The sequence below is a fragment of the Phalacrocorax aristotelis genome, chromosome 2, assembly GCF_949628215.1.
Source record: "Phalacrocorax aristotelis chromosome 2, bGulAri2.1, whole genome shotgun sequence".
NCBI lineage: Eukaryota > Metazoa > Chordata > Aves > Suliformes > Phalacrocoracidae > Phalacrocorax > Phalacrocorax aristotelis.
This window is the reverse complement of record NC_134277.1, coordinates 73,874,212-73,898,547: the sequence shown is the minus strand read 5'-3', so window position 1 is coordinate 73,898,547 and position 24,336 is coordinate 73,874,212. Positions and strand designations below refer to the sequence as shown.

Sequence of the window (24,336 nt, the reverse complement as noted above, 5' to 3'; positions counted from 1 at the left end):
AAAAAAGGCACCTGAAGCAATCTCACAGCTAGTTGGTCCTCCCACTATGGCTAGTGTCATGAGTGCCTTGGAAAAAAGGTGGCCTGCCACCGAAGAATGACTTTGATTTTTTTGCCCAAATTATCTTCATTTCTTTTCCTCACCATTCCCTCTCTTTTTTCCCCCCTTTCCTTTTAGGCTGTGAGTACCCTAGGGCAAGGACTGGGTTTGTGCACAGCCTCTGCCCAGTGCCTGTCACCATGGGCCCAGGTCACTGTTGAAGGTTTCTAGCTGCTACCACAAAATCAGTGAGAAGCAAGACTGGTAATAAGCCTTAAACTCACTTGATCTGCTCCCCCTCCCTCCCTCCCTCTCTCCCTCCATCTCTCCCTCCATCTCACTCTGTATCTTTTGCAAAAGAATTTCCCATAATGCCCCAAAGTGTCAATTAATTAAATTAGGCAAAGTATTTCTCATTGGTGTAAGGTAAGTAAATAAATAAATTAGTTACGATCTAATAGAAATTTACAGTGGAACAAAAGATGAACTTTTCTGTTTAAATTTGATCACCACAGGAAAAAAAGAATAATAGACTTCCATTTCCTTAGCACTGGCTGTGCTGGTAAGTTGCCAGTACCACTTACTGCATCTGGGAAAGCCAAGGGAGACACAACACCAAGCTGCCTTACAGCTTTTAAATAAAAAAATGAAAACCTAAATATAACCGAGTAGATGTGAAAGCACCTTTGAAGGCACTGGAAGGTTTAAGCTATTCAAATCCTCAAAGATGTTTTCAACCCACACAATTCCTTTAATCATTATTCTGAAAATCATGCATTTTCTTCCTGTTTGAAAACTTAGTTTGCTTCATTCTTTCTGTAGCATGAGCTGAAAGAATACCTTTGACACATCTGTATTATATTGTAATTTTTTCTTGCCTCCAGACACATATACACATTTCTTGCCATGAACAAAGCCTACAAATTCTGCCTGAGTGCCTTGGAAGGTATCCTACCATCACACCACTGACAGAGTATTCTCACACAGTTGCAAATGATCACGCTGCCTCCCTTCACACTGCCCATCTGCTCAGACACCGTTCCTGGTTGCACGCCTACTCCCTTCCAAGGCAAAGCTGAAAGAATTCGTGTTCAAGTTTTATGTATCACCTTCAGAGATGGCATAACTGGTGAGGGTTTTTTTTTGTCCTGTTGTGGGACAAAATGCTCCACAAGTCGATGGCTGTAGCTCAGCTATAAGATAATTTCCACCTTAAAGGTGGTAATGCCTTAAAACATGTCTCCTTGGCCAGAGGCAGTGATAGGGACATACTTTTGGTATGCATGCAAAAAAATTCATGTTCTGTTCTCTCTGGTGCCTCTCTGTAGTCTGTGTTCACTTGCCATCAGTCAATTCAGAGTTTCCAGCACAGTTTCAAGAAGCTTTTTACAAACCATTTGCTTAACTTAGAAAAAATGAATTATGAAGCTCAGTGACGCTTAAACATCATCTATTCATTTCATTTCTTGCACAGAGGAGATAGATGAGCCTCAAAGCACTGCAGAAGCTGTGTTTTAGGTAATAATACCTCACACAGACCTTTGATGCAAGAGCAAATGTAAGATTGAATTCTCCCCTGTCAAAGAAGTGGCACAGAATTTAGACTGAGCAGTTGAAAATGACTTTTTTATTGTTCCTATCCAAGTCTCCAAAAAGTTTTGCAGGATTTCAGATCAAATATTTAGTAACTGATGCAAGCCAATGTAAAACCCCAGACTGTGTTTTGATAGGCTGTGTTGGAACAACCCAATGCAACCCAGAGTCAGCCCGTTTCCAGACCCCTTACAAAAGAGCCAGGGAGTTAGAAAGCACCAGAAAGCAGCTGTTAGGGCTTTCCTATAGACCGGAGGTAGAATTTTTGTTAACCTTCACCAGTAGATCCCAATAAGTGGACTCCTACTTTATGCAGATTCATCAGCTCCAAATCAAACCGTGCAGTTTTAGATCATGCTCAAAGTGGAGGACTTTTTTTTTTTTTTTCCCCCACAGCATGGCAGAACCGTGATTCCATGGACACTTCTCATTGAGACAAAACCTATCCTCTTTGAGGAGGGAGGGCTCACAGTGTCTCCTGAGCTGGGATGAGATAGACAAGACAGATAAGAAAGCTCAGAGGTCAGCCAGCATTGCTGTGATCCAGCACCAGACCCAGATCAGGAGGCCCATCCTTTGGCCTCCCAGAGTCCTGCCACTTCTGCTACGCTCAGCAGAGATTGGTTTTGCCCAGTAGCAGCATCAAGAAGGCAAAATCATTGCTCCTGACTTTTTCAGTAGGGAACTCAAGTAGAGGATGCTCAGACTTAGCCTCCATATGAACACGTTCTCATCACTTTTGCTGAGCTGGAGGCACTGACACAAGCGCACAGGCCAGTCAGAAGAACAAGTGATTGGCAGTCACTTCTTGCTGGAGAAGCCAGGGATCTACAACCAGCCTGCTCCATAGTGGTTTGGGGTACAGCAGATCCTCAACACTAGCTGCCTGTTTTCTGAATGGGCCTGCCATGGCTGACAGAAAATAAATTAATGTCCACAATAAAAAAGAACACCCCTCTTCCTACTTTGAGCAGTGGAAAATCCTGCCCTCAGACATGTGAGCTAGGCTGCCAGGAACTGCTTTCCTCATGGGAAGAGGGAGGCAGGATCTTCCCACCACAATCCAGAGGGTACTAGGAAAAACTAATATGGTATCTGTAAAGATAACTCACCATTGGGGTTCCTGCCCAGCTGTGAAATGCCCCTGTTTTACAGTGGCACACTCCAGTTACAAATCAACATTTTAGGTCACTGTAAATATAAAATCCTGAACCACCCTGTCCTCCAAAGCCAGATATGCACTTGGCTCTACTCAGAGCTTGTCATCTTCTTTCAGGTAAGACAAGATATTAATCTTTTCATCCCTGTAACTGACACCCTGGGGAACCAGAACTTCCCTTCACTTGCTGAGATACTGCTAGGAGACTAAAGGTATGAAAAATGATACCTTGCAGCTTAATACCCTCACTCCTTTGCTTTCTTTTGTACTAAGTAAGAAAAATTAACAGTTCCCAGACATGCAACTTGGTGTAAAAGAGCATTACACAGGGAGAAACAGTCTGAAGAGAACAACCTCAGCTCTAAACAACACCGATGGCAGGTCCAGAGTTGGGAATGGAGTGCCCTGATACCTGGCTCTCCTCCCAGCTAGGGTAGGTACTCCTAACCCTAGCTACTAGCATTGGCTCTACCTATGGGTAGAGACATTGGTGACAGATAATGACAGAGAAAAAAAGCTAGCAGGTTTGAAAACAGCTATCAAGTCTTACATGAAGAAGGTTCCAGTTTTGCACTGAAAGAGTGTTTCTTGAATTCATTTTTTGTGACTCCGGTATAAAACACTATGTTGCCTGACAGGTATGTAGTAACAGTGTAGTAGTTGTGACTTTTGTTCCGGAAAGTTATAGTAACTTTAAAGTCGCTGCCAACGACCACTTTTTGCACTTGGAAGTCCATGTCAACATCCGCCTGTGGCTGATACACGATATCTTGGGTACTTTGCTTTTTAACACCGTACATCACAGCAGTCTCAAGAGCCAGTCTCTCCTCCTCTGAGCCTAGAAATGAATGAAAACCAAATTTAGAAGAGAAGCAGCAGTACTGCATTAGCGCACTTAGTGATCACAAGGGTGCATCTTCCATAGTTTGTGGTAGCTGAAATGAATGGATGAGGACAGTGAAGCTTCCTGTGGCAAAGTTACTATTAGGAGGACTTCACAACTTCCAACTTAAAGTTTCAAGCCATATCAGATAAAGTGGCCTAGCTTAATTGATATTAATGGAGCTACACTAATTTACTCTGTGCAAACATCTGGCCTGAACAGCTGCACAGAATGCCTTCAATTGTTTTGAATGCTTTGAGTTACTCCATGACTACCCTTTGTTTTCACTACAGCTTACTCAGTCCAAAGCATTTCTGAATAGCAAGGTCTGTGCTGTTATCAAGGCATCTTCAGTGTTTCTGGGATGAAGTTACAAATAAAGAGTTCCAGAGGGCACCTTGGCAGTTTTTCATGCAGGTCCTTCAGCGCCAGAGATCTGTAAATCCACCATCCAAGATCCGACTGAGGTAAATCTACAGCGGTATGGTCCCACCCCATTTCAGGTTACCTTCTTGGAACTTGTACTCCTCAGTAATCTCCATCATTCCATCACCCCCAATTTCCTTGGTCACAATCAACTGCCCAATATGGGCTGTATCAATTTTTTCTATCAGTTGGGTTCCATTTTTCTCCCTTCTTGAGTAAACAATATCACTATTCACCTATAAAATCAAATGAAAAAAGGTTGAGATACACGGAAGTAGAGAGATGAAGGGAAGCCAGCCTAGCTCACCTCAAAACAATGACACATTGACTTGAAGTCCCACTCACATTGAAGTCCCACGTTTAAAATTAGTCATATGCTACAATAGTGACTAAATTAATTTTACTACTCGCAGCTCCAGAATAACACAGTGTAAACTTGAGTAGGGTACAAAGATACTGTTTGGACTCGGGGACCACGATTACTTACTTATTCCTTGCACCAAAAAGCTTTAGACTATAGAGAAGTGAATGCTTCATAGATAAAATACCTTTATCCTCTTCTGTCCTAAGCTATGTACAATTCAATTAGAGAGAAACTTGCTCTACAGCTGCTGCAATACCGGGCACACCAGCTCTGGTGGTGCAAGAAGTTAAATTCCAGACCAGGCCCTCTTGCTCCTTATGGAGCCATTTCCCTCTCAGATCTGCCTGTCAAACCACCCATGTGAGCTCTCCTTGACACACTGCAGCCAAAATGAACATGGTGAGCAAAGACCTCTTTAAAATCACTGCATCCATTTTGACTGAAATAAGCAAGGGAGCTTTAACATAAGCAGCTTTGCTGGCAAGCCTGAGAAGGTAACAGCTAACAAGGGATGAAGATGAGCAGCTACAGCTAGTGACTCGTTTGCCAGCATAGCTAGAATCTAGGAAGGATAAATGACCACAGCCTGAAGTTTTATCGGAGCCAGAGTAGCGTTTTCTGCTTATTACATTGGTGAGCAGAGATTAGAGAAATCTCTGTCATTCATTAGAGCCATATCACACCTACTGGCCTGCATGCCAAAATAAAATTATGAGATTTTTCTTTGATGTGGCGTGTATGTGAAGTAATTTCTCAATCCATGAATTGTAGTGGAGCCCTATCTTCTGTCTCACCTATGGTCCCACTGATACTACTTAATGCACTAAAAATTTTCAGGTATGTACCTCAGCATAGACAAAAGGAGCATCAAATTGGAAGCAAACGTGACCATGTTTAATGGCTTGAACTGAGGCTGGGCCACACCTGTACATACCTATGGGGAGAAGAGAGACAAAGTAAGAGATTAAATTAACTTAAAAACATGTCCAAATGTATATATTTTCAAAGAAAAAGAATTCTTGGGGTTTGGTGAACTATTTTAATAGTTTACAGGACCTCCTGACCAAGAAGCGAAAAGCTTGATTTCTGCTACCAGCCCTCTAAACAACACAGACTCAAATCTGAAACAGCCTAATTGTTTGGTACATTAATGGCACCATAAAGTCCACTGTAAGTCTCAAGTGCTTGAAACACAGTTACAGATGGTTTTGGTTAAAACAAATAATTTTGGGAGGGCTCAGTTATCCCACAGACTGGGAAAGATTTCACTGCAAATTTGCTTAGCATGTCTTTTAGGAACTGGAAAATTAAGGACTGGGAAGAAATAGCAGTGGATTTTCACTTTTTCTCTCCTGCCTACTACCTGCTCAGGAAGTTTAGTAAGGGCTGCAGACAAAGTGAAGTAGAATGAATTTGATCAGGGTCCTGTATATCTTCTCTAAAATTTTAGAAGCCATCTTTTTGTAACAGGACTACACCTCTTCAGTACCAAGCAGGGCTCTTCTCATGGAGGATTTTGTGCATGTGTATCACGAGCAGTGTTATAATAAGGACAGATTTATTTTAGAGCTCAAAACAAATCAGGAGAAGGGCCTGGACACAGGTGAGTGTGGTTATCTGGTGCAAGAAGTTGTCACTGGCCATATGGTGCCACTGTCTCAGCTATCGTCAGCTCATTGTTTGCCACAAAGAACCCAAGCACTGGGAAGAGACCAAAGAGAACTTCAAGAAATATTACCATCACTGGTTTCTTGGGGTGTCCCATCAACAACCTGCCATCCTCCAAAACCAACAGGAAGATCAGGTCTGGTCATCCAAGCTTCATTCCAGCAATGATAGTTCCTTGGACAGAAGAAGATACCAGAATATTAATTTCTTGGAAAGAAGACCAAAGCAAATCTGTGTATTTATGTCCTGCCATTGCTTCAATAACAACATTTGCCAATTGAGGGGTGAAAAAGTTGGGTGTTTTTAGAGAATATATTTTTTAGGTCTAATATTTTGGTACCTATCTGTTAAAACCTGAAGGTCACAATCTTCCATTGTAGTTTCTTGACTGCAAGTTGAAGCTTTTTGATTCTTCTAACATGTTCTGAATGCAAATGTCTCAAAAAACTTGCCAGTGCCTGGAGATTGTAGGGGTATATGAAGATCTATGCAAACTACAATCCCTTTCCAGCCAGACACCTCCACTTCAGTGTGCCTGCTAAAGCAAGCTTTGAATCTTCTTCAAGCCATTGAAGCACAGTCTGCTTTATAACTATCAAGACTGAAGCTTTGGTGCCTCTTCTGAAGAGATTTCAGGATCAACTCTGTAACGTACAGTGTGTAGCTTTATTTTCTTGGCTTAAAACAAACATGCTTAGCTGTTTTCCATGATGGCTGAGAAAAAGACCTTGCACAGGCTTTATAAGACTATCCTCATTGGGGATTCCTTACCAGGTCTTCCCAGTGTGTCACGTCAGTGAGAGGGGTCAGATCTCCTAGAACATACAGCTTTCCATAAAACCCACCTACAACCACTGTGGGCCTAGTTTTGCCTTCAGGGCCCAGGACAGTATGCTGAAGGGTGAATTTCTGAGAGTGGTTCATCTAGGTGCTGAGGGTGAAATGCCCTCACTTGGCTGGATATTCAGGAAAATAAGCAAACACTACAGCACCATCACAGTATGCCCAGAATGTTTAGAAGATGAGCAGAAAAGAAAGACAGATCTTATAACCTCCTGCAATGCTACTGGTGCTCAAGGGAGAGCACAAGCAAGAAAAAAAGTCTAGGAAGAGGGTCTTGCAATAAAGCTGGCAAAGTGTTTGAATTTCATTAGTGCAAAAAATAAAAGAAGAAAGGAGTTGAGAAAGGGGCAAATTTGCTTGCAAATTATAGATATCCTACAGCAGATATGAATAAAATCACATCTGCATAGCTGCTGATACAGCCCCTAGTACACACAATGATATTAGCAACCAAAATGGGGATTGTTAAACTCTGACCACTTCATTAATAATAGGTGAAAAACAGCCATGGAGCAGAGTCGGAAGGATCTGAGGCTTGTCTAACAAGACATTTCAAAGTGGAAATGAAAGCTTGGATCAGGGTGAAACTTGTCAGTTGGAGAGTTAATGAAGCAGCACTACAGAAAAAGGAATTATTCAAGGAAAATGATGCATACTCAAAGAATTTTTGATGCTGCTGAGAGTAGTCAATGCTGAATCACGCTTGCAGAGCTTTGCTGAGGGCTACCAGAGAATGGGGACGCACTTTGTGGTAGGTGGGTTTTTGAAAACTGTTATGCCAACATGCGAGAGAAACAATCCCTGCCCTGAAACCTTCACTGGTTCACTTTGAATCAAACTCAGATGTGTCATTGGCTTTGTGTTCTGCGAAAGAAGAACCTGAAGAGCAGGCAGAAGGGAAGGATGATAAAACCAAGTGGGGGATAACAGTGTGGAAAATGGCAGCTCTGCTTCAGTTCTGCAATTAGGTAATGCAGGTTTTTTTCTGTTTTTCTTTGTATATTCATCCTAGGGGACAGGACCTTTCTTACTGGTTTCTGTTGGTGCAGTGTTGGGTGTGATAGGACAGCAACTTTTTTAAGTCTGCTGCCATGCAAATAACAAATACACTTAAGGATATTGAATGTGAATGGACAGAAAGAGGTTGCTTGTAAAGCACATGAGCATTAAGGAAAGGAGGATGAGGGAACATTTCCCTCTCCAAAATGTAACAGAAACTTCTCTCTGGTAGAAGTGAGCACAGCCAAGAAGCTGGCTTCCCAGCCGTAATTTGTTAAACTGATTCTGTATTTCTTGTATTCTACAGCAAGCCTGAGACATTAAAGAAAGCAAGAATGGCTACACAGATCAATGTAGTGACCATTAAATATTTACAGAGATAATTACAAATAGACTAAACAAAGCAATGGGGAAATTAATAAAAGATGATCAGGTGGGTTTTATGCCTGGGAGACAATTTAAGAAGGGTACTTCGTATTGCTTATGAGACAGGCACATGCTGGAAACAGCTGCTGCCCTTTCATTAGCTAATAAGCTCAGGCATTGGGGTTGAGAGAGGCACTGATAACGTTATTGAGAAATTACAGAAAAGTGAGCTGAAAGTGAATGGGACAGCAGAGGTCTCGGAAGGGCTTTCTCCACGGGTCTAGACATGGATGAACCCCCATGGGGCCAGGTGGCTTCGAATAAGTTTCTCCTGAGGTACTGACATTGGTCTGCTTGGACATCACAGTAGGAGTGAGTCTTGATTCCCATCCAAGATAAATATTCTTTAAGTGTCTTTATATCATCATTAAGAAAGACAAGGAGAACAAAGTAAGGGGACAGAGGAGGTAGTGATAGGCCCAAATCCGGCCAGGTATATAAAAATAACTTTTTGCAAAGTCTGTGTAATTTTGTATATATGTGCTGTTGTTGTCGTTGTTTCCTATCCTAAGGGAGAAGATGATCTTTAATAAAAATAAATAAATGTCAGATAACATTCAGAGGGAGCCCCACACTCAGAGATTTATTGGACTAAAAATCCTGGCTCCAAGTATCCCTGAAGTCTGAGAGTATTTAAAACCTGAAGACGGATCAGCTTCAGCAGTACAAGGCAATAGAAATGATATATTAATAAAGAAAAAGAGCTTTGCTTCCAGTTTTCAGGAGATTATAAATAAAAGTGAGAAACACATTTTAAAAAATCATTATAAATACCTTGAGCTTGCCCTCTTCAAAAAAAAAAAATAAAGAAAGAAAAGAAAGAAAAGAGACATTAAAAAAAAAAATCAAGGTTAAGACACAAGCCATTTAAAGTCTGCATGTGGGCTACTGTGGGGTGTTACAGAGTAATGAAGAGAAAGGACACAGAGGAGAAATGAAAAGAGGTGTGTAATATATTAAGTCATGCCCAAAGGGTTATGTGCACCATGTACTAATAAAGGCACCAGGAGGATAAAAGGATGAACAAGGCAGTTCAAAAAGTAATCAAGCCAAAGAAAGGCAAATGTAGGATGGGAGGATGAAATGCTAGCGTGAAGCTGTGTATGGATTTCAGTGGAACAAGGATGATTTTGAATGATCTGGCCCTGTCCCAAAAGAATGGGAAAAAACCAGGACTGAATTAAGAAGTCTTGGGAAACAGCTGGGGAAAAGAGAGGTGGGGAAAGGAGAGGTAGGGAAGTAAAAGGAAATGGCAAAAGTGGGTGAAAATTACTTCATAGATCAGATTAGGAGAAGGGGAGAAGAAGAGATGAGACAGTGAAAAGTCTGAAGCATGGCAATGATCCATTATTGGGTGTATATGGACTGAGCACTGAGGTGGCCAGTCACTGGGTCTTGTTTCACATCATTTATAGGCAGAGGAGGTTTCCAAAGAGTGACTGTTCCTTTACTTCTCTGTGAACCATAGAAGGACCAGCCCCATGAGACATACTGAGGTCCTGCTGTCACATAGACCAGATGAAGGCAAGCAAACTCGGAACGCCCAAGGATCCTAACAGGAGGGAACAAGGCAAGAGTAGGACCACAACCAGGACCCTGGACTTCAGGAGAGTAGGCTTTGGCCTGTTTAAGGTCCTGCTTGGAAGAATCGCACGGGAGGCAGTTCTGGATAGAAGATGGGTCCACGAGAGCTAGTTATTTTTCAGGGATCATCTTCTCCAAGCTTAAGGATGGACCATCCCTACATGCAGGAAATCAACCAGAAGTGGCACAAGGTCTGCATGGTGAACAAGGTGGTCCTAACTAAACTCAAACATTAAAAAAAGTGCACAAGAGGTGGAGTCAGGGAGAGCTGGCCAGAAGGGATACAGAGACACTGTCTGAGCATGCAGGGCCAGGTTTAGGAAAGCCTGTCTGAAACCCAGATCAAACGGAGTGTGTCAAGGGATGTGAAAAACTGTAAGAAAGGCAAGTACATCAGTGTCAAAAGGAAGACTACGGAAAATGTGGGTCTGTTGCTGAATGGGGAAGGGGACCTGGTGGCAAAGGACTAAGAAAAGGTCAAAGTATTCAATGTCGTCTTTGCCTTGGTTTTTACTGCTAATATTTGCCCTCAGAAATCACGGCCCCTGAGATCAGTGTGGAGTTTGGAGTAATGAAAATTTACCATCTGTAGAGGAGGAACAAGTTAGAGAATATTTAAACAAACTGGACACACAGAATTCAAATGGATCTGATGGGATAGACCCAAAAAGTGCTAAGGAAGCTGGCCAATGTGATTGGAAGACCACTCATATCTGTCCTTGAAAGGTCATAGTTATTGGGGGAGGTTCCTGAGGATTGGAAGAAAGCAAGTATCACTCCTTTCTTCAAGAAAGAGAAGGAGAACTACAGATTGTCAGCCTCACCTTGATCCCTGGGAAGGATATAGAGCAAATTCTTCTTGGAATCATTTCCAAACATATTAAGGACAAGGTGATTGGCAGTAGTCAGCATGGATTTACAAGGCACCAGTCATGTCTGACCAACCTGATAGCCTTCTGTGATGAAATGAATGTCTAAGTCAGCCTGGAGATGGAAAGGCTCAATAGGATCTTATCCATGTGTATAAATGCATGGTTAGGGAGTTGGGGGGAAGAAGACAAAGCCAGACTCTTCTCAGTGGCCCCCAATGACAGGACAAGAAGCAATGGGCACAAACTGAAACACAAGAAATTCTGTCTGAACGTCAGGAGACACTTTTACTGTGAGAGTGGTTGAGCACTGGCACAAGTTTCCCAGAGAGGTTGTGGAGTGCCTATCCTTGGAGATATTCAAAACTCAACTGGACACATCCCCAAGCAAATGGCTCTAGCTGACCCTGCTTTGAGCAGGGGATTGAATGACATCCAGGGATCCCTTCCAGTCTCAACTATTCTGTGATGCTGTGATACAAGCTTCAGATGTAAATGAACCTAATCGTTTTCCTTGGATTCCCTCGTGGTAGCACATTATGGAAATCACATAAAAGAGGTTACAGCAACAGGTCCAGTCATTTCCTCCACCACAGAATGGGTTTATTACAGTTTTAATATAAAGACTTCCAGAGATTAAGTTGTTAATGACACATGCTGATGACCAGCTATGCTGCTGAGTTGAAGATTTCATTGACACAAATCAAGTATATTAACACTGAATAGGACAAGTATCTCCTGAATATATACAAAGGTCACATTCACTGTTTCACTCTGAGGAGGAGAGGCTTGAGGCCCAATAACCCACACATAATTTCTACTGAACAGAGCATATAATCAATATGTGCTACACTTGTTCTGTCAGACAGGAGACAGTAAGATTTTGAGGAGGAAGTTAGAGCACTGTCTTCTCCAAAAGAATACATAGACTCTATTTCTTGTTCCTAAGGAGTTTTCTTTTTATAAATCTGGTGACAGCACTTCAGTAACTTGTACGATACCTTGGCTTCTTTCTTTTTCAACTGAACTGGATTTATTTTGGAAAGTACCTATTTGCAACAGTGACTGCATGTACGCAGTGTAAAACCAGCCTACAAATATGAAAACCGGGTAGAAGCAGGACAAGACGGTCATTTTTCTATAGATACTTAGGTATCCCTTTGAGCCTGGCTCCAGATTGATGGAAGTGCCCATCCTACCCCTTTCCATTTTTAGAAATGGCCTGGCCCTAAGGAGCACAAACCCATTCCAGCTCTCCTCCAGCATGCTTAAATGTGCACTATACCAAATGGTAACATTAGTAGTGGGATCCCCCAGGGTATGCCTCTTTACATGACAAGCACTTCATATTAGTCAGCCTACTAACTATCCATTCATTCTGTTTTACATAAGCTAGCAGTGTTCTTTAATGCACAGAGAAATAAATAAAACACAGGCATTTCTGTCATGTTTTTTACTACTTATATAATTGACACATTAAAAGCATTTGCGAGGACAACTCACCAGACAGAGTCTTTTGTAAGTTTGGTGTCTATTTTCCCTTCGTCATCCAGAAAGAAGTCCAACTGTAAATTAGCATTGTTATCATGGGCAGAAGAATAGTTGGTAACGAGTCTTGCAGGTATCCCCAAGCACCTCAGAACTGTGGGAGAGAGAAGTGTGATGAGAAGGACAAATATGAGGACTGCATTTGTGGATGACAGGATGAGTATGGAGAAACTATTAATAACTAGAATAAAATTGAAAAACTCAGTCAAATCAACCCAAATAGTTCCTCCTATCTGCCTTTATATAGAATAAGTTAAATATTTTATTTGGTCCCAAAATGATGACCATATGAAATTGTACAATGGTTATAACCTAAGCAGCTGACTACCAATAGTTTTAGAATAGTCTTGCATAGTGACCATACTGTAGCTTTTCAGGGCAAATCTGGCTGCTTGACCAAATGTGGTATAAACAAAAATAAGTTTGAGCCTGCAAGAAACGCAAAATATATTAGGTCTCCTAGTATTAGTAACTCAGGAGAATCGTGGCACTACTCAAAAGAAAATTAATAGAAAGCATCTCCCCTTGGTTGATTTGGAGTTTTTTTGTTTGACATTTGACACCAGAAGGGACCTGGAGAACACAAAGAATAAAGCAGAAAATTTCTGCTAATGGGCATAAAAACTGCATTATTTGGAAGCGAAGCGTCAGAGTTAGAGAGTCTGAACAAAATGCATTACACAATTTGTATTGATTGCTAAGTAATAGCATTTTGGACTCAACAGTCCCTTCCCTTAAAGAATCTTAAAAGAAGGATCCACCCCCACCCCAAAATCTCAGACCATCACCGGGTGGCACTAATGGCTCTTCTTCCTATTTGACAAGTGGTAAATTTGGGATATGTGGAAATACTATGGCTGTGTCTGAAGTGCAGCAGTGCATCATTAGGCCTCTGTGTTTGTGGTGCACCCTGGCTGATAAATAGGCATGGAGCACGGCCCCAAGGGGGGAGTGGGGCTGCAGGGTGACACATCATCTCAGCTTCTGCAGATGAAATATTTTGTCTCTCAGCCAAAAAAAGTTCCTGTTTTTCAATTCAGGAGCCAACGTGGTTCTGCAGAAAATAGAGGATTTTTTTTCTGGAAAAGGAAAATATTTTTATTGAAAATCATATTTAAAAATAGTTCTGATGCTGCAATGTTGAACAACCCTTGCTGCTACTGCTGGATTTTGTATATTCATTAGTGTCACTACTGTGACTCCCAATAAAGTGTAATGCTGCACATTCATTTCAAGTTCCTGGATGACAAATTACCTGGATGCATCCAATACCATATGTACCTATTGATTAAACTTAATTCAAGCACCCTCCCAGGCCTCCAGCATATGAGCCATCAGGGCTTATTGAAAATAATTTGCCTGACAATTTCAAGATTAATGACCATTTTCCAGAATGTTTTAGCATTTTTAACGGATGACTATCCAGAGCGTACAATATAGTAACCTTGGAAAACTGGACTGGTCACAGTGATAAAACATTGGCAGCTGAGAAAGACACAAAATCAGCTCAGAACAACCCTTTTATTTGCATATGGCTGTTTGGACCTTTGCTGTCCTCCTTGTGCAGCAGTCAGCATATGGACGTGTCAGTGACTATCAGATCAGCCACTGGGCAACATCTTAATTTCATAATGCTCAACAAATTTTTACTTCAGAAATCCTTGCAGCAGTGCAAAGTACCAGGTCCCTCACTTGACTAACTTAGTCAGCACACTGAGTCTGGTTTTGCCCCAGATAAATATGCCTCTCCCTTTTACATGGCAGGCTCCAGGTTTCCACCGCATTGTCCCAGTTTTACAGTGGCCTGCAGGCAAAATACTATGTAGTGGTGATTCAGGGCCAGTGCAGGGGGGAAGGTGGGAGAACTGGTGTGTCTATGATCTAGAGAAATCCAGATGAGGCAACAGGTGGAAGCCACTGTGAGGAACTGCATCCACTGGAAACATTTGCAAGAGCGTTTTTGAACCCATTGTGTTGTGCAGAGGCTGAGGAGCATCAAGGACAGAACATGTGACCTCAGGCAGTGAAGGAAATGGACATCTCTCAAGTTCTTTGGGTGTGGGTGATTGCCGATTATCCCATTGCACCAGGAATAAAATGAACCATTTTCATGTGTCAAAGGACAGAACACCTGCCAGCACCTCCCCAGATCAAAACAGGAACCTCTCCAGATATATGAAAGAGAAGCAGAGAAACTTGAAACTGCTTCCCCTGCTGCAGCTGTGAGAAGTGTGTGCCAGCAGAAGGCTAGGTGGTCAGAAGACAGCTTTATTTCCAAGGTCCTTACTGTTCTGAATAGCCTCTGAACTACCTCAGGTAACCAAAATGAGTTATGAAGTTCAGTTATGCAGACTGGAGGAAAATTCTGTACAAAATGAAACATACATGTACAGAACAGGCAAAACTAAAGTGAAAATGAAGAGGTGTCCAAGGCTGCCTGAGGTTGAAGAACCAGACTCGTAACTTGTCATTAATTATTCCATTTCCCTGTTTGCTGTAGAAGACGGGTGATTAATATCCTTCATTTTTGATAAAAGTATAATGTAAAGAGAAGTATAATGCTATTGCTTGAGACAGCAACATGTGACAGGCGAAAAAGGGGAAGGTTTCAAGGAGAGTTTTTCTGTAATTTCCTTTTTGTGTCTTAAATACGGGGACTAAAGCTTAGACCTTCAGCTGTGGCTGAAAAACGCTTGATACAAAGTAGGCTCGAAATCTGCAGAAATACCCATTGTGTCCCTGTGGTCTTATGATCTGGTCCCCCCCGGTTTGACGCTTAAATGCATATGTTGTAAGTGCCTCTAAGAAAGATCATCTGGGCTTAAGAAAGACACTTTCAGTTTCTGTTCAGCTTCTTCTATTGGCCAGGGCCATAAGCATAGGAACTGCTTGACTGGCTCTACGTTGGCACTTGACATAAGTATTCATTCCAATGTCTGGTCCCCATTATCTGTATAATGCACATTTTTTACACTCCCAGAGCCTTTCTTAACTCATAATATGCTGCAGTGTGTTCCAGTGTATTAGCAGTGTTCATCTGGGATGCTGCTGTTAGCAAGTGCTAGACAGTAAAAAAATAGGACCAATCCAACACTGCTTTCCCTGCTGGGTTTTGCAACTTGCAGCACCCTGTTTGCTGCAACATTGGAACCCCAGTTCGAGTGAGTGTGTTTAGACTTAACCTTGTAGTGCTAGACAATTCATAAACCAGGCCAGTATTTTCCTCATTGTTCTTGCTCATGCACTCCATATAAAGTGTTAATGGTGCTCAGTAGACAGGTGCTAGGACAGTGCACGTCAGCCTTGCTAGGAACAATCCTCGGTAGGTGAGATTTAGTCTTTCTGGAGCAGAGACACCAAGAAGCCTCCTGTTCATCTCAGATTTCTTAACAGAATTGTGGAGTGTGCCAAAAGACTAATTTTTTCTTTCCCAAACTTGCCCTCTGTGAGTTACTGAATACATTTTACTGAACAAATAAATAGTTAATAGATTTCAGTGGAAGAGCAGTCAAACTGAAGGAGATGCCAAAAGTTTATTTAAAGAGCATCTATTTTAGCCATGTATGTTTAAGTGTCTCTACTATTTACTCCTGAACACCACAGAGCCAGGAAGTACTTTAGCTAGTTTAACCTAAAAGCTCTCTCTGTTATGTAAGAATCATATAGCAGGGTGAGGCTTTTCTCACAGATACCTACATGTGTTGAAGACACCGGCAAAGACCCAGCACTGGCCATATCTCACTGGTTGCTTAGAACTGTAATACTCCAGGAGAATGTCCACGCTTCCTGTCCAGGCTGAAGGTGGAACGCCGTAAGCGTATGTGTTGTCCCAGGATCCAGCAATCACACCGTTATCATCCCTGGAGTTGATCTAAAGGCAAAGGAAATGAGCATTAGGGATGTCAGAGACTGAATAATAAAGAGGTCTTTAACCCAGCAGACAAAGATAGGGTGGGAGAGACTGAATATAGCCAAGTTTGGGCTAGAAGTAAGACAGAAATGTCTAATTATGAAGGTAGGAGATGAATAGAACAATTTTGCTAAGGGCCATGGATTCTCCATCACTGAACAACTTCGAATGAAGGACAGACACTTAAAAATAATGGCAAAAATAAATCACCATACTGAGTATCCATGTTGCCAGTTTAGTAAGTTTTATTAACATTAAACATGCTTACTGCTATGTATCTATAATAAACATGATCAGTTATACACTGATAAGCAAGCCTCAGAAATACTAAGCTGGATTCCTTCCTAACATCATCTGTTTTTTCTGTCCATATCAGCCCAGAGATTTTAATAAAATCACTCCTGTTTCACAGCAGATTGAGAGGAGAACCACTCCACTGTTATTTTTAGAGTAGAAACTAATTTCTTTGGTCCAGCACACATGAAAACAAGAAGGAATTTTCTGCATAAGTTTTCCCCAGTAAGACTGTACAAAGCAAGGAGTTTTGCTGACTAATGGCTATACTGATAGGCATTAACGAGCAATACATCTCCTAGCTGCAATTTGAACCAAATCAGTTGAGGCTGTGCAAAAAGCTCATTCGCTCCATACCTTTTAATTATGCTAATGTGGAACAGCTACATGCCAGCCAAATAAATCACAATTCTCATTTAAAAGCTTTTGGCTGGATTAACTACTGTTTTATAATTAGAAAATCGACTTCCTGTGAACCCTAGGACTGAATAAAGATAAGTATTCAGAGTCATAACCAAAGGGTTAAGGGGTTGTGTCCATCTCACTGTTGTGGGAAACATGCCAAGAAAAGAGGCACTTCAAAGACAGGGCAGCATGTTGACCTTCAGGCTCTCCTCTGGCTGTAAAGAGACAAAGAAGAGGGCAACTCTACCTGCTTTGCAATGTCAGGAAGCCTCAGAACAATCCCAGCACAGGGCACTTCCTCAGATGGACTCAGCCCTACCATGTTACATCTTGAGCAAGAATGATGGTAAGGAATATGGGCAGGACTTCAACACCTCTTGGCCACTTCTCACTGAGGTCCAGATTTCAGATGGCCAAAAATCCCACCCAGCTATGGCATAATCCTGCAGATTAGACCTAAAGTCCATTGACTCCTGGATTTCTAGTGATGAACTCTACCTCCCTAAAATGATTGAGTGGCTCAAAACCCAAGTCATATCCCAGCCCTCTTTGGGTTCATAAACTTCGTGCTATTCTGTCCATAGGGCTTTCGGAGTCCCTGCACAAGGGACCCTTTACATCTACTAGCCCAGTTACGAGGGAAACACATTCAGTTCTTTCTTCTGTCTGAATCTGGAGCCATATTTCTAATGTCTGGGGTGAAAGAACTAATCAAAATGTTAAAAGAGAATGAGAAGTGGGGGTGCTCTCAACCCTTCTTGCTGAAGCAATTCTATTTAACTTGATGTTATGCAAAAATCAGCATGTGGCACTGAGAGGCTGGAGATTCAATTTCAATATCATCTAAGACAAAGAGCTCATTCTCTTAAAGCCTGGGCAAATGCTGTAACAAGTGGATTAAAGGATCATTCATCTCCAGCAGCCATGTTTAGCAGACAGTCTATTTTAGTACCTGACTTTGGAGAACATCTAATGATGCTAGCTCAATGACTAGAGTATTCTGGGAAGCAGAAGGCATCAGTTCAGACCTCGATAAGGCAGAGGAGATGATGCAGCCTCTGCCTTCCACATCCTGGATGAGTCTTTCATCTTGCATACCAGGGATGGGCTGCTGTTGTACCCACAGCATGATTGCTGGTGCCTAGCAGCTGGAAAGAATGGGAATGTGGGAAGTCGTCTTACTCTTTGTTTCTGATTATTTTAGGAACCTGCATTCCGAATACAGTAAGTTTTGTGGGCTCCATGTTTAAGAACACAGGTCTCAGTGCTTTCTTCTGGGGCCGACGTATCTTACATAAATGTCTTCAGCTTGAATAAGCCATCTGAGGCTTAAAAATCAGACACAGTGACATCCACCATGGCAGTGTCATATGACCCCTTTGAGGTTAGCACTGGAGTCCACATAAAGTCTCTCAATTCCCCATCCCAAATTCCATCCATCATGCCACCCTACCAACCATGGTAGAAATAGCTTTATCAGTTATTCCCAGCTACCAGAAAGTGAGCACACTGACACAAGAATGGTATTATGCCTGGAGTAAAACATCTAAAAGTGGGTTTCCTACCAGTAAGGTACCATTCTCAGGAAAAGGCGACGAGCCAACATAAATATTTCACCATTAGTGGAGAGAAATAAAATGCCAGACCCCAGAGGTCAGAATGGACAATTGATCTGGCACCTGTTGGAGTGAGCACATCAGGGCACGAGGGCCAGTTAAACCAGTCTGGCTTTGATTTACAAGTCACTTTTGAGACATCTTAGGTATTTATTACATACCACTGCAGAGGCAACACGGCAGATTTTGATTGGGTTTCCACGCCCAGAGAGCTCCAGTTCTGCCTTGTCCATCAGGAACAGGCAAGCATCCAGAATGTTTTCTTCAAACTAGATAAAAGAAAATAAAAAGGGAAACAGAGAGAAAATTGAGTCACTTTTTATTCTGGAAAGCAAAAGAGAAGTTATCTTTATTGTTGTTTTAATAGCTGATCAGCTTCAAATTTAGCTGGTCAAGGCAAAGTTCTGAGTTTAAAAATACAAGTTTTCTTCTAGAATAATCACCCATGTATAACAAAAAATTGTTAGATGCTGTGAGGGAAAAGAGACTGTCATTTTCAATTCAATCTCAGTCTGGTTTCCAGAAGGTTAAAATGACAACACAGCCTTTCTGACAGGACATAAAATTTTAAGGGCTAACAAGTATATAATAGGAAGATATTACAATAATAACTACAAGAAGCTAGTCTGCTCACAAAGGACTTCATGTCCTTCACAGATTCCAGACCTGTTAATTTTAGGATCTCTCTGACCCAGCCAATGCAATGCTGGGAAGCTGAACAATAAATGGTTTGCCAACGTTAATTTGAAGACACATTTTAAAATTAATTTTTAAATATGTTTAAAATTGACAAGCCAAAAGCTGATTATATAGATTAATCCTGGTCTACAGAATTTAGACATCAAAAATACCAAGTAACATGAAGCAGTCTTCTTCAAAAATAGAGTGAAAAGGTACAGTTTCTTCGATCCAGCATGAACAAGCACAAGAATGAATTGAGGGCAGAGGTGCCTAAATAGACCAGAAACCATTTGTCACAGAACTTGCCCTGTGATGTATTTCATTTTGCTTAGGAGAAACTGCATAGCAAAGGAAAATACCTCTGTCCCCTGAAAAACGACAGGAGAGAGGGAAATGCACATTAATGAAAAAATATCTTCTAGATACACAATCTTATATTAACATTCAAGGCTGCTACAGAAACTCCATGGACCTCATCCCCTTGCCGTGTTAGGCTTTACGTCCAATGCTTGCATCCTTAAAGAAATGATCCATGCTAACAGGATTCTTGCTGTCATGCTGCTCCTGGAGCTGTACTGACTTTGCAACTGTCTCCAGCCTGGCTTAGGGCTCCTCGGCAGATAAGGGCGATCTGACTTTTGCCTCCTGAAGAAAGTGAGCAAAAGCCCAGGCCAAGCTGCTGCTTTGGCAGCCCAGGGAGAGGCAGAGGAGAAGGAAGGGTGAGGCCAGAGAGATGAAAAGGAAGCCCCAAAGAGTTAAGACTGCTGCTGATGCTGCAGGGAAGATGGAAGGGATGGGGGTGACATCCCAGGCAGCAGATGAGCTCTGGCATAGGCCAAGAAAGCAGAGGCACCACCATGTTTCACCATCCTCAGCCATTTCCTGGCCAAGGAAAGTCCTTTTCTTTGCCTCTGCCTCGAGCCTGCCTGGCTCTTCTTGCTCAGGATACTGCCACTGTATGGGCCCTTTCCAGAAAACATCCTCCAAAGTGGCACACTGCTCTCATCATCACCCACGCTTGCATTGAATTGTTCTCTCTGGAGCAGAGGTTCACTAGTGAGTAACACCTTATAGTTTGAGCAAAACTGAATTCATGGTGTTTGGGCAAATAGGAAAAGAGGGATCAGTGTTTCCCGGGGACATACTCCTGATATTGTGTCATCCCTGGGAAGCCGAAAAATTGCATAGTAGACTGTCCAGTCCACTCCACTGTTATGTGACGTAAATAATCTCAGGTGAATGACTGCACTGTAAAGACCCTCCTTCCCAAGGAAAATCCTCACAACAGACAATGTAAACTCAGGGTACTCATAGCCATCCTTCCTGCTTCAAGTTCACTTTTCTTCTGGCCTAGCCCAATGATTTATCACTTTCCCCAGGATCAAAATCTGCTTTCTGCACTTCAAGTCATCAGCAGTGCCTAAGACCTGAGTTAAATCAATATGAAGTTTACCCTGCAAATTAAATCTTTCTCATCTACAGTTTATGAGACACTGTCAATCTTGCTAGCATATACAGGAAGAATAAAGAGGAAAGAAATTGCTATCGGGGTTGTTGCCTTCCACCTTAGCATTTACAAAATTACATGAATTCTTGTGAAATAACTGGATTAGCAGGAGAAGAGATAGGACAAGCTGTAAAGTCTAGCTGCCTTACACTGTTGCAGTAGTGTAGGATGCAGAGTAGTCTTAACTCTAAAGCCTGGTTTCTCCTTCTTCACCATCCAGGGATTTAAAAACATTACATCCACCTAAATAAGTTTCCTTCTCTTGGCATGAAAATGCTATCTAGAGGGAAGTGGAATAGAAATGTAGCGTTTGTAAAGCTGAACACCCATGAAGTGCCAGAGGAACCAGAGTAGTGGCAGGCAGCCAAGACAGGTGAGTGAACTTGGAACAGGCACGGGCACTGCCTGCTCAACTCAAGCTGAGACAGAGATAAATGAAATTCGGGATCAAGGAATCTTGGCAAAACCACCTGGGAAAGACTGCAGATGGAAAATAAGGCATGAAGAAACACATAGGCAAGGGGGTTCTGTCCGCACATGGCTGTGTATTGTGTTCCAGAGCAATGTATTTAGTCAGGCTGGCCTTCAGTGGGCATCCTCTCTCATGCCAAACTGTTTCTAACAGACAACCTTCCATTTAAATCCAAGTAAGAGGGGCTGTATCGCCTTTTGCACTGGTGAATTAAGGTTGTATTTCTCACAGTCAGTTGCAGGCAGATGTGATCTCAGGTTGCCAGTGGTCTGATCTGACCAAATGCACATGCCATAAAAGTACATGTGCACAGTGGGCTGCAGAAGCTAATGCAGCTCAACATGTGGACATGAGACGACGCAGGATGGCAACAAGAACTCTATGCCCACCTGTTTTAGTTTATTTTTCTCACAAAAAAGCAACACTGAATGATCAATATAGCATCCAATGTCTGACATTTCTCAGCCAGAGAATTCCTATGTGCCTAGATTTCTTTCAAAATCAAAATTCGCCTGAATACCCTGTGGGTTTTTCTGAGTGACTGGCTATTTATGCTTTCTTAGAAGAAAGGAATCACAGTCATGTTTCAAGGAACACCTCAATCCTCATGCATTACAGCCATGTTTCAACCAGTCTGTTGTTTTTGCTTCCTTGGTCCATTTTTCTTGCCTTTCCTTCTCTCTCTCATGTTGATGCTGCTCATTAAAGACAGCAGCTGTGAGAATCATCTCCCACTAGTAACCCAGTTTTGAACTGTATGTTCCTTTTTAATTTACAACCTGAGTTAAAGCTTCCAGCTGTCATTGTTCAAAGCAATTTTTTAGCCTAAGAATATTTCCATGTGCAAGTCTATCTGTATTTTTGTATATGACCATATACCTTTCACCTCTATGACTGTATGTGGCCTTATGCTTTTTACTTACATTGTTGTACAGGGTTATATGGCATAAATATAAGATGCGTGTATGTATGATATACCCATAATACAGGCCTTGCAGCTGGTACTTTTACTCATTCACAGCAATGCTCTTATTCTTAACATCCAGGATTGCTGAAAATGAGGAAGATACATGTTTTCAGTGGCTGGAAATAGTCAGGGTAAGATCAGGATCATTACATTCTCCATCTCACTGAAAGTGAGGGAACGAGAAGAATGTTTCTCCATTGCTTTGCAGTTGGAGATGTCTGTTACACCCATACAAAATGATTAATCCCACTAAAACTCTTGGCTTGGGCCCCCTTAGATGCATCTTCCGCTCTCAGTTTTCACACGGGCAAGTGATAGCAAAAGGTGCACTGCAGCACAGGGTGGAAATGGGATATGGGACAGCCCTAACCTCCCAGACAGAACTACCTCCTAGCAAAACCAAATAAATAATGCAGATTCTCTAGGGAGGCTGCTGTTTGTGTCAGGAAGGTGCCAGATTTGCAGAATATAAGCACCTCAGGCGAAGCCACCGTAGGCCATAAATTTAGCATCTTAGGACATAAATCCAGCAACTGGTTTAAGCAGCACTGTCTACCTCTGACCACACATTCCTCTCTCTGCCTCCCTTTATATCTGTCACAGAGCAAATTCCAAATCTAGGAACAGAGCGAGACCCAAAAAAAATAACGCAGGGGAAAAAAGTAAAAGATCAAGGAGATGCTTATTCAGCTAGATCAGCTCTTCAGTCTGACTCACTGCACAGCTGCACAAGCACTTGCAGGGGGAAGGAAGGGCCAGGAGGGGGCATTTTTGGTCAACTTAAGTGCACACCCAGCTTTGGCCTCAGGATCTGGTTCCACATCTTATATCAGAGGCACCATCAGCTTATGGAATTGCTGCTTACCACCACTTCATTTAAGGGTTAATTTTATCTCAGTCAGAATGACAGTCAGACCCTGCAAACAACGGTGCTGACACAACCAAAGGAGCAGTGCAGAGGCAGGAACTCCCTAAGGCAGTGCAGCCACAGGAAAAAAGATGAAGTTGTACCCTTAAATAAGAGAGGTGTGAGTTCAAAGAGCTCTCCACGGCAAGTACGCCGGCAATCCATCCAGCTCAAGCTCTGAGATTGTCTTTAGCTGAGAGAAAGAAAGCAAAGCAAGAAGGCCCCTTATGCAAGGCTGCACCAGGGAGGTGCCACAAAAACTGAACGGATCCATCACTGTAGCATTAAGGAAATACTTGAGTGCTTTCTTAATCATGCTGTTGTGAAAATCCAGGAGGTGACATAAGCTGAGTTCACCATGTCCAAAACCTGTCGTTTGGAGCCATCTAAGCGACAGCTAGGGTTGCTAGTTTTGATTCTGCTCATTAATGTCTTTTCCCTTATTCTCAGACAACTACTTAACACTTTCATCCCATATGGATTTTCAGGCTGTTTAGTGCTTACAAACAGATTGAGGTAAAATAGGCAAGCAAACAATAGGAGTCTGATGTTATTGAAGGCACAGCAATACTACACACCAGCCTGGTAGCAGTTGTCTCCCACAGGCTGCAAGAGGCCACTGGAGACTGATATTGTCAAATCCAGGCAGCAAAGGGAGAGGTTGCCCCACTTTGCCACCTTGGCAAGGAAATTTAAAACTCTGAGATTACATCCCAGTTTTCCATGGGAACCCTGTGACCAGCTGACACCCCCCCAACCCCCCCACGCTGAGCAGATGAGAATAATTTCCATCAAGTCGCTAGAACTAAAAGGAGGAGACAAAAAACAATACAACCTATTGCTGAAAAATGAAAAAAACCACAAAACCCCAACCCTCTCTAGTCTTTCACCAAATCAGTTTGATCCTGAAGCAGCAATAAAGTAGCAGCAGAAATACTGCTGCACTGTGGAAACCTCAGCTAATGACTATAACTTTCAACAGGCAGCCTCTTAGTATTTGAAATATGCCCCTAAAACGAGATCTTTAAATATTAGCTATTATAACATTGCTTTTCTGGATTAGGCATATACCCACTTCATACAATTTTAAAATTATGCCCCTTGTCTTTCTGAAGGAGATAACAGTAATGCACTCCAGAGCCCACAGTCTCAACCACAGTCTGGTGTCAATTAGAT

General features: G+C 42.1%; 1 protein-coding gene across 1 annotated transcript in view; it reads right to left on the bottom strand.

The window, feature by feature from the left end:
• The window catches only part of F13A1 (coagulation factor XIII A chain), a 59,618-nt gene that overhangs the window by 9,546 nt on the left and 25,736 nt on the right, over window positions 1-24,336 (bottom strand). Inside the window, exons 6-12 of the mRNA XM_075084100.1 lie at window positions 18,788-18,895; window positions 16,098-16,272; window positions 12,357-12,495; window positions 6,203-6,306; window positions 5,310-5,398; window positions 4,183-4,336; window positions 3,342-3,629 (exon numbers count right to left, since the gene is read on the bottom strand). Of these exons, the coding sequence (XP_074940201.1) occupies window positions 3,342-3,629; window positions 4,183-4,336; window positions 5,310-5,398; window positions 6,203-6,306; window positions 12,357-12,495; window positions 16,098-16,272; window positions 18,788-18,895 (1,057 nt within the window). The remainder of the gene's footprint in view (window positions 1-3,341; window positions 3,630-4,182; window positions 4,337-5,309; window positions 5,399-6,202; window positions 6,307-12,356; window positions 12,496-16,097; window positions 16,273-18,787; window positions 18,896-24,336) is intronic.